The 9,628-nt window shown below is 45.1% G+C and overlaps 1 protein-coding gene across 5 annotated transcripts in view; it reads left to right on the forward strand.

Annotated features, from left to right (window-relative positions):
- The window catches only part of caskin2b (CASK interacting protein 2b), a 55,281-nt gene extending 45,653 nt beyond the window's left edge, over positions 1-9,628 (forward strand). For 2 of the 5 annotated variants that reach the window (XM_084745038.1, XM_084745039.1), the window contains 9 exons: positions 3,282-3,418; positions 4,018-4,081; positions 4,281-4,381; positions 5,242-5,352; positions 5,658-5,759; positions 5,837-5,975; positions 6,075-7,772; positions 8,619-8,937; positions 9,054-9,628. In XM_084745038.1, coding sequence (XP_084601164.1) covers positions 3,282-3,418; positions 4,018-4,081; positions 4,281-4,381; positions 5,242-5,352; positions 5,658-5,759; positions 5,837-5,975; positions 6,075-7,772; positions 8,619-8,937; positions 9,054-9,150 — 2,768 coding nt within the window. In that variant the 3' untranslated portion in view covers positions 9,151-9,628. Of the gene's footprint in view, positions 1-1,121; positions 1,197-3,281; positions 3,419-4,017; positions 4,082-4,280; positions 4,382-5,241; positions 5,353-5,657; positions 5,760-5,836; positions 5,976-6,074; positions 7,773-8,618; positions 8,938-9,053 lie in introns of all 5 variants that reach the window. The other 3 variants (XM_084745035.1, XM_084745036.1, XM_084745037.1) reach the window with 3 other exon arrangements.

A 9,628-nucleotide genomic window follows, 5' to 3' on the forward strand; every position in this document is an offset into this window, starting at 1 on the left:
CCACTAATGCTTATCACAGCTGTTTGCTATGTTAGCGAGGGAGCTAACCAGCTATAATTTGTCAGGACAGCCTTGTATTTATCCATTCCATTTTCAAAATAAAAGTCCTCTAGCATAGAACAAGAACCCTCCATTTCCTCCAAGGCTTTTACTGTGAAACATATTAAGGAGAGTGTTTTTGATTCATTTCTTAGCAGTAATTTTATTGTGAAACATTTGCAGGAATGTGTTGTGGATAACTCATCTTCATTTAACACTTCCTGTATCTGTTTCAAATAAGAAGTCTGCCAGCATTTCACTGGCGAGAAACTCTTAATTTCTTAGCAAGGCTTTTATTTTGAAACACCTGCAGAAATGTGTTGTGGAAAACTCACCTTCTTCCAACTTGACTGTAACTCAACACTTCCTGTATCTGTTTCAAATTAAAAGTCCTTTTGTATTTGAGTTAATCAAAAACTGCAAGGCTATTATCTTTTATTGTGAAATACTGACAGAAACATGTTGTGGAAAACTCACTGTCCTCCAACTTGACTGTAACTCAACACTTCCTGTATCTGTTTCAATTTAAAGTGAACGATAAATGACTCAGAAATATGTTGACAGAGTAGGTTTTTTTAAAAAAAAGTTTTACTGTTTCATTGAATTTTGCTCATCAAGCACCTGGTGTATACCATTATTTCACAACCTTCTGAAAGTAATGTAATTATCAGAAATATGTTTTGCACTTGTAATTATCTTTAGCTAGTTTCAAGTAATATGAAGTTCTTGTTGATAAAAAAAAAAAAATTGGTATTGGCAATAATCGCTGTGGTTTTACTTTATGTTGAATCATATGACAGACCTCTGATCCAGGTTATTGATCACTGCACAGCTGGTCTAACCCTAACACTTATTTCAACAGGAAGTACCATCAGTAATCTGAACAAAGTCTTTGTTCTTCGTAGCGTGAAGGACAAAGACTTGGTGTTTCATTTCCACTGTAAGAGTCCCGAATCAACGATTAGATTCCTCCTCAGGCAGAGACCCAGTCCATCTGATCTCTGTCCTCCATCACACCCCAGTCAGCCCGCCCCTCAGTCAGCTGACAGAACACAGTCCATCAGAGTCTTTGTGTCTGATAGGTTTGTCTCCAAGCCGCCTGTCACAGTCCGAGTTTCCCTTCGAGGACATCTGGGTTCTCAGGGACTCGTGTCATGGTAAGAGCCCCCGAACGACAGCTTCTCCATCCCCGGCTGTTCTGAAGCTGCCTCGCTGTGCCGCTCAACGCTCTGCATCAGGACCCGACACACCGAGACAGCTGAACAGAACTGCTGTCCACAAAATGTGACAGCTGGTTCGCCTCGCCTGACTTATGCTTCTTTACATTATCTCACACTGCTAAACACTGCTCCGCATTATCACTTAAAGGTTCGTTTATGCCCTCTTTACCTACAAAATACATACATATGTTTTAAACAATATAACCGTCATTGCCCACATACCTCCATGCATCCTTCACATTGGCATGGATATCAAGGAGTACATCCACTAGAGGGCGCCGCACAGAGTCAACCGTGAAGGAGAAGAAGAGTGAGAAGTTTCTAACAACAGCAAACACTGCAGTGCTAGAGAAGGTTCACATTGCTTTACATTATCTCATGTCAGTTCACATTATCTCATTTCTCCTTGCATCGCCACTCATTACCTCATGTCACTTTATATTGCTCCATATTATCTTGTGTCACCCTGCATTGCCACATGTCACTTCACGTCAGCCTTTGTTATCTCACCTCACGACACCTCTCACTTCAGCGCGGTGATTTCACCTCATAATACATTGCCACACCGCCTCATGTCACCCCATGTTCTGCATTGTTTCACTTCATCTCCTGTCACTTTAGATCACTTCAGTCATCTCAGATCACTGAAGCAGTGTGAGGCAATGGCCTGATGTTGCCTCACACTGCTTTATGTTGCCTTGCGTCATATCATGTCGTCTTATGTCATCTCACTTTGTCTCATATCGTCTCACGTGTCAGTGCTTAAAACCAAAACTCACACTTTGCGTCCGTCCGGGTGGAAATTAACAAAACACAGAAATCACTAAAGCCAAAGCTGCAGGTGAGGTTGACGAGCAGCCGTCCTGGTGTGTCGGGTCCAAACACTCTGTGTGATTCACTGTACCGTCTGCTTCAGGCTGAACTCAGAGCGTCTGGCTGTCAGTAATCCCTGTTGTTGTTCCCACTGGTGCCACAGGAGGACGACAGTAGTTCATCACTATTTAAACTGTCACAGTGCAAAATGTTGAAGCTTAGTGAAGGCTCGGTGAGTTTTACTGAACTAACTCAAGATCACCTGATGTAGCTGGAAAAAAAAACCCTCAGCTGAACCTGTCAGAGATCCTTTTGATACCCGTGACGGTTTTAATGAGCTGTTTTCATATAGTTGCAGAAATATAAGTGTTTCATAAACACACTAAAGTGACTCAGCTAAAGAATTGACCTTTCCTAATTCCCACCCCTTTTTGTGCTCCAATAACAGTTCAGCAGCTTGGTACCCGGCAGAACCTCAGTCAAATTTCTCCTTTCCTGTCTCATGTATATGCTGTGCTCTTAGCTAACTAGCTAGCTAATGATTGATGTAGATTAGCTGGCTAGTTAGCAAGCGTTTTACTAACATTTACCAACATCTAACAGGTACCAAGTTTGCTCATCTGTTATTGGAGCATAGAGGGAGAGGGGCGGGACTAAGGAAGGCTCAAGTTTTAGTAGTATAAAGGACAGTTTTCAGGGATCTTATACTTGTATTAATTCCTACCATTCATTTTATTATTCAGTTCAGTGTCATGCCTGAAAGTGGTCTAAAATTGGAAAGAAAAGATCATTAACTTGAAGGATTTTTCAGTTTATACCAAACCAATATTGTATTATTAACTGGAAATCAGAATTCTGATCATATTTAAGTCTAACAATGCAACATGGAAACAGTGAAATTAGTCGGCCTGATGTCATTAATGGTGCCCCGCTGCTCTGCCACAGCACAGCTTTGATACCAGAAACCTGCATCCTGCCGTCACCCCCGTCGTCACTCCAGTTGTCACCCCCCCCCCCCCCCCCCCCAGCCCCTCAGCCCTTTGCCCCCACAGGCTTGTTGGCCCCGTTCTCCCAGCCTGCTGCGACCCGACAGAGAGCATCTGCTGCTTCTTACAGCCTGACGCCGAGCTGCACTGCTGATGTGTTTGATGGTTCCCCTCATCCTTCCTGGCCTTCATCGCTTTATCTCTCTGTCTTTCTGGTTCGCAGCTGGAGACAGGAACAGCGTCGGGAGCACTGGCAGCGTTGGCAGCACCCGCAGTGCCGGGAGCGGACAGAGCACCGAGAGCAACAACCCACCCAACGGACTCCAACACAACACTGGTCACCATGACAACACCAACAAGGTACAATCAGACTGATATTGACATAATCTTTGGTTTAAACAGATCTCGTTGTCAAGCCATGGTGAGACAGATATGCAAGCTTGACGAGGTCTGGTTAATCTTTAGTAACCGGGAGATGATTTTTGGAAAGACGCACTGGTTTGGAATTTTTCAAATTTCAGCACAACAAATAGAGTACCATTTAGTCCTGTTATATTGGAGAGAAGGCTGACATCTCTACAAGCAATATCTCCAAAACACTTATGATTTGATTTGCGTTATGGGTGAACTGTCCCTTTAATATTTCAGTCACAGAGAACATCAGAGATGTTGGCAGTGATTCAGAGGTCTGGAAGCTGGCTACTTAACAACCAGCTGATTGATGCATGAACATTTGATCAGATGACACAAAATATGCTTAAATCTGTCATATGATTTTACAGAATTTCATTAGATGTTGTTTTCCTCAGTGTAAAATATTGTTTTCCTGCACAGAATGAACCCTGATTTCCTGTTATTATATAGATCACCACAGGAGATGTTGAAAATCAACCTTTAACAGCTCGAATTTAGTTCTGAAATGTGATCTACAACTCATTTGTCTGTGTTTTTGTGTGCAGCCGGCGCCCTCTGCTGTTGATCCTGGACACTCAGACCTCAGCACACAGCCTGATCATCCTGCAGGTACTTTCTCTTCAATGACCCTTTACAACCAGGTCATACACTGTCAAACAGAAATCTGCGAAGCTCAGAAAAACAAAAAAATGTTTGTGGACACTTTAAGACTTTCTGTTTCTACTGTTTTTTCATAGAACTTGTATTGTATTATAACTTTCTTTAGAATATTGACAATCAGAATTTCTAAGATGTTATTACTTCACAGCAGGTGGGACTCCTCGGAGGCAGACGGTGACGGTGCAGAGAGCTGCAGAGCAGAGTTTCTCCCAGCAGTTTGTTCGTCCTCAGCAGCTGCTGGAGGGGAAGGTAAAGATCACTTAAACTTTTTACTTTATACTGTCTGTTGTTTTATTCATCACTTTCTTTTTCGATCTATAGACACTTGGCTGGTCGATAACATTTTCAGGGAATGTCATCAATCTAGAGGTCGGCCATGTTGGAGATAACAATTGTAAACTATGTTTCTGACTTGTTCACAACTTTGCTCAAAATTTTTTCCTCAATTTTGGTCAACCAGTTATGAAGTTTGTAAGAATAACAAACTAGTTTCTCATCAATTGACTTTGTTTATAAACTGGTTGTAGAGGGATGTTTAAATTGTTTTTGTTCATGGCAGATCAGCATTTTGATTCAAAAAGTTGATTATCAGACTTGAAATCCTTAGTCTTTGTTAGTCTTTATATATTCAAATTTCCAAAATGTAAAACCCTTGAATAAATCTTCACCACCTGTTAACCTTAGTTTCTCAAAATGTCACACCATTTCTTGCTCAGCAAGTCCTTCTGTGCAGGTTTTACCAGCTTCCACGTTTTTCTTAATGTTTCTGTGCCTCAGACATCCTAAAATACTCTTAAATATTCAGTGTGTAATCCATTCTGTTGTTTACATCTAAGAACGTCCAATTTGGACAGGCATCTGGGTTATTGATTAAACCATTTTGTTGGTGCAAACACTCTGTTTGAGGTGGTGATAAAATGACGATTCTGAACATTTCTTCACAAACTGCACACAGTTCTGTTCAGCGTTTGAAGAAGATTTATTTTCATCATGGAGTCAAGCAAAGGTTGAACATAACAAGTTTACAGTTTCTGGTTCTTTTCCTTGACACATTTTTACATGAGCAGCGCAGTTTGACAGAGTTTGTTTGTCCTTTGTGTGTGTTGTAGGATGCAGAGGCCATCTATCAATGGCTGAGTGACTTCCAGCTGGAGCAGTACACTGGGAACTTCATCAGTGCTGGTTATGATGTTCCAACCATCAGCAGGATGACTCCTGAGGTGAGTAAAGACTCAAGTATTAAAACAGAATTGGACCTGTTGGTTTGTGCAGCATTTATCAAAAGGTTGATACAAGGCCTCTGCACCTTGCACCTTACTTTGCGCCCAGATTACATACCATTTAACTAGCAAAAGTGGAGCTGGACACACACTAAATTCATTTGTGCCTTGCAATTAAGACCATGTGCTATGAATAGGGCCAAAGGTACAGTATCTTGATTGTAAAACTTTGTAAAACTCTTACATCCTATAGCAAGAGTAATGTGCTGACTGACTCACTGGTGTCTTTCGTCTTGTGTTTGCAGGATCTGACTGCCATCGGAGTGACCAAACCAGGCCACCGCAAGAAAATCTCCATCGAAATTAACAACCTGAACATCCCTGAGTGGCTGCCTGAGTACATCCCAGTAAGACTCCTGCTGAATACACTGACTTCTAAACACTGTGGTACTATTTGATCTGAGTGATCCGTTCTTTCTCACAGTCTGATTTGGGTGAGTGGCTCAGTGCCATCGGCCTCCCACAGTACCACAAAAAACTCTCTGAAAATGGCTACGACTCCATCAGCATCGTCAAAGACCTCACGTGGGAGGATCTGCAGGAGATCGGCATCACCAAGCTGGGTGAGGGCACATTAAAAAACACTGGTCCCATCAGTCATTGTGAAAAAATGCCACAATGTGAACATATACTTTGGTATGATGGTTGAATTTTCCCTCCAGGCCACCAGAAGAAGCTGATGCTGGCAGTGAAGAAGCTGTGTGACATCCAGAGGGCGATCCTTCAGGCTGAATCAGGCCAAGGCACTCTGCGTCGCAAAGCCCCCGGAGCCCTGCACCTGGTCACCATTGAGCCGCCCGACTCCTCAGGTGAATGCTCTTCTCCTCACACTCCAAAGATGCTGACCTTCCAGGACAGCGAGTTGAGCACTGAGCTGCAGACCGCCATGGCCAGCCACTATGGAGGGTGTGAGGAAGGCTTTGCCATCAAGAACGCAGTGGGAATGTCCCAGAGCCAGGAGAGCATCGACACCCGGTCCAGAGGCTCTGGACGCTCCCAGGAGCCTCCCACAGCTTCCATCACCCCCCACAGCTGGTCCCAGGAGAGCCTGGACGGCAGCCCTGCCAAGGAGAGAAACCTTCCTGAGGGCTGGGACCAGAGGCCTCTGCAGCAGCAGCCACTGCCCAAGCAGGTGCCTTTGGGCACGGCAACTGTATTTAAGTACCCGGCAATCCCAGCCAAGCCTAAACTGTCTGGGTCTCGTGGCCCCTCACCTCATGGCTCCCCAGCATTGAAAGGGTTCAGCTACCTGCATTCTCACTGTGGCTCCACAGACCTGAGCTCATCTCCCAGACCTGAGGACCACACCAACACCCTGACGCCACCCAAGAAACGCACCCAGAACAAAACCCGCTATGCTCTGTCAGATGGAGAGCCTGATGAGGACGACGAGGACTTGGCATTTCCCTCTGGAAACCTGTCATCCTATGCCACCTTGACCCGCAAACCGGGTCGCAGCCAGCTGGCTCGATTACAGTCGAGTCCAGAGAAGAATGGCAATGTGGGACGCAGTCAGTCCTTTGCAGTGCGTGCCCGAAAGAAGGGTCCCCCTCCTCCTCCTCCAAAGAGGCTGAGCTCAGTGAGCAGCACCACCAGCGGGGAGCTGAGTGACAGCAGCACATCATCGTCTGCTGGTGGGGCAACAACAGACAGTCCAGTGAGCGTGAGGAGTATCGCAGCGTCTTTGGAAGGTAGGACAGAGGGGAGGAACTCCCCAGGACCTAAACCAGACCTTGTCAAGCAGGAGTTGCCTCCCCCCTCCCTCAACTCTGCAGGGCAGGAGCCCAGAGAGGCTGCTGCGGTGAGGAGGAGGGTGCAGAGTGAGTGCATTCCCACCCAAACCAGCAGCATCGAGCCAGATCGAGGGGTGAAGTCTGACTCTGAGGAAGAAGAATCAAAAGGTCGACTGGAGGGCTCTTCGTCCCCTCAGAACAGCTCCAGCGAGTGCATCCCCTTTGCTGAGGAGGGCAACCTAACTATCAAACAGAGACCCAAAGCTCCGGGGCCGCCCAGGGCCGAGGCTGTGCTGGAGCCCCCAGAGAAACCAGCGGCCAAGAACCTGGACGTGCCCGAGTTTAATCTGAAGGAGTCAGACACAGTGAAGCGCCGACACAAACCCAAAGACAAGGAGCAGGGAGGAGGCTCCCCCAGCAGAGAGGGAGCAGGGGCAGCTGGGTCAGAGTCCGGCAGCAGCAGGCCTCCATCCCAGAGCCAAGAGGAGGTTAGTCTGAGGATCAGTGAGGCCAGTCTGGAGAGGCCAGCCAGTCCGGCTACAGGATCCCCCATCAAACCTCCACTCTCACCTAAACCTCCTGCTGTTGCCCCAAAACCTGTCCGGCACAGTCTGCTGGCAGCTCAAGGTGAGATACTAACAGTATTTTAGTGGTTTTATGTTTATTTGAAGAAATACATAATTAAATAATTTATCAGCCTTGATTAAGTGTTGAATTTACACACAGGAAGTAACAAAAATACAGTATTTAATACTAAAGTGTTTCTTCAGCAGCAGCAAGAAAATTCTCCATCTTTAGAAAAGTGGACTCACTAGTATTGACTTAACTTCCACTTCACCTGAACCAAAGACAAATTCTACTCTATCAAACATCAAGTCCACAAAAATCAGTTATGAAAGAGCAGGTTTAAATTAATAACATGCACCAACAATCTAAATATTCCCAATATCTGGAGGCAAACAGGTTTCTATTCCATGTCCATTAAACTCTGAAACTTAGGCCTTGACTCAGAACTTGCAGCTTTCGATTTGCAACTTGCTCTTGACTCAAGACTTGATTTGGGACTTGTCTTTATTTATATTACATTATGGAAATGTTGGTCTTGGTGTGGGACATGACTTGGAACCTGATATGGGACATGTTGCTCTTGGCCTCGGTCTTTTCTTGGTACGTGTTACTCTTAACATGGGACTAGTGGGTTTTGATTTTGAAATAGACTTTTTGGTCTCAATTTCGTACTTGTTGGATTTGGGACTTGCTTTTGTACTGGGACTTTCTACTCTTGAATTGGGACTTGTTGATCTAGGGTTAAAACTTGTTGCCCTTGATTTGGTACTTTTTACTTAGTACTTGTTGGATTTTACTTGGGACTTTTGCTCTTGACTTGATACTCATTGATTTGACTTGGGACTTGAACTGGGACTTGTTAGACTTGAATCATAGCTTGTTGCTGACCTGTTGTTGTGTCCTCAGCAGCTGGACTTTCCTCTCCATCAGTGACCGTCACTGTGGTTCAAAGTGTGGCCTTCACCTCTCCGTCCTCTCCGGCTCACGGGCCCTTGGCTCCAGTTCCGGCTCCAGCTCCAGCTCCAGCTCCAGTCCCTCAGGCCCCTCAGAGTCCATCTCTGACAGCAGCAAGGCCTCAGGTGTGCATGGTGGGTCCGGGTCAAGTCCCCGAGTCATCCTCTGGGACAGAGGTGGTCCAACAGAGACTGGATCAGACCAGCACGTCTCTGGAAGCAGCTTTGAAGGCCGTGGAGAGAAAACTGAACCTGGAGGACAACACAGAAAGGTGAGACTGTCAGAGGAAAACGTTTCTGAGGACAGAACATCAGAGATTAACATCTCAAAAACTGTTTGTCAGTATTGTTAAATTAATATTTTTTGTTTGTCGTGTTTTCTCTGCAGTATATCAAACACAGTGAAGTCTGCAGGGACCATTCTGGACGACATCGGCAACATGTTTGACGACCTGGCTGACCAGCTCGACGCCATGTTGGACTAAAGACTTTGCATAAACACCCCAAAATAAAAATTGCTCACCCTCAACCTCAGGAAGTGAAACAGACAAAGAGAAAACAACGAGAATAGGAGGGTCGATGGAGAGATTTCCTCACCAGTGTTTACCTTCTACTCTGAACATGATGGACACAGTCAGAGGAGTGAAAGTCAAACACTCGTCGTCTTGTTTCTCAGCCTGAACACCAGCACTTAACCTCCACTGTGCTTCCTCTACAAGGTCCTTCACTCACATTTCTAACAGAATCTGGTTTCTGTACAGACGGATTCCCTTTTTGAACCGTTTTAAGTGCTTGTGTCGTTGCGTCTTATCAAACATGAACCAAACGGAGACAAAAGTTGGACCAGCGGTGTATTATCAGCCCACTGTGAGGAAAAACTCCTCAGCAGATTATTATGATTCTTGTTATACACTAATATTGTAACATGAAGTTTTATCTTTTTGATATTACAGAGAGCCTGAC

Source organism: Lutjanus erythropterus, chromosome 19, assembly GCF_056507025.1.
Source record: "Lutjanus erythropterus isolate fLutEry1 chromosome 19, fLutEry1.hap2, whole genome shotgun sequence".
Classification (NCBI taxonomy): Eukaryota; Metazoa; Chordata; class Actinopteri; order Lutjaniformes; family Lutjanidae; genus Lutjanus; species Lutjanus erythropterus.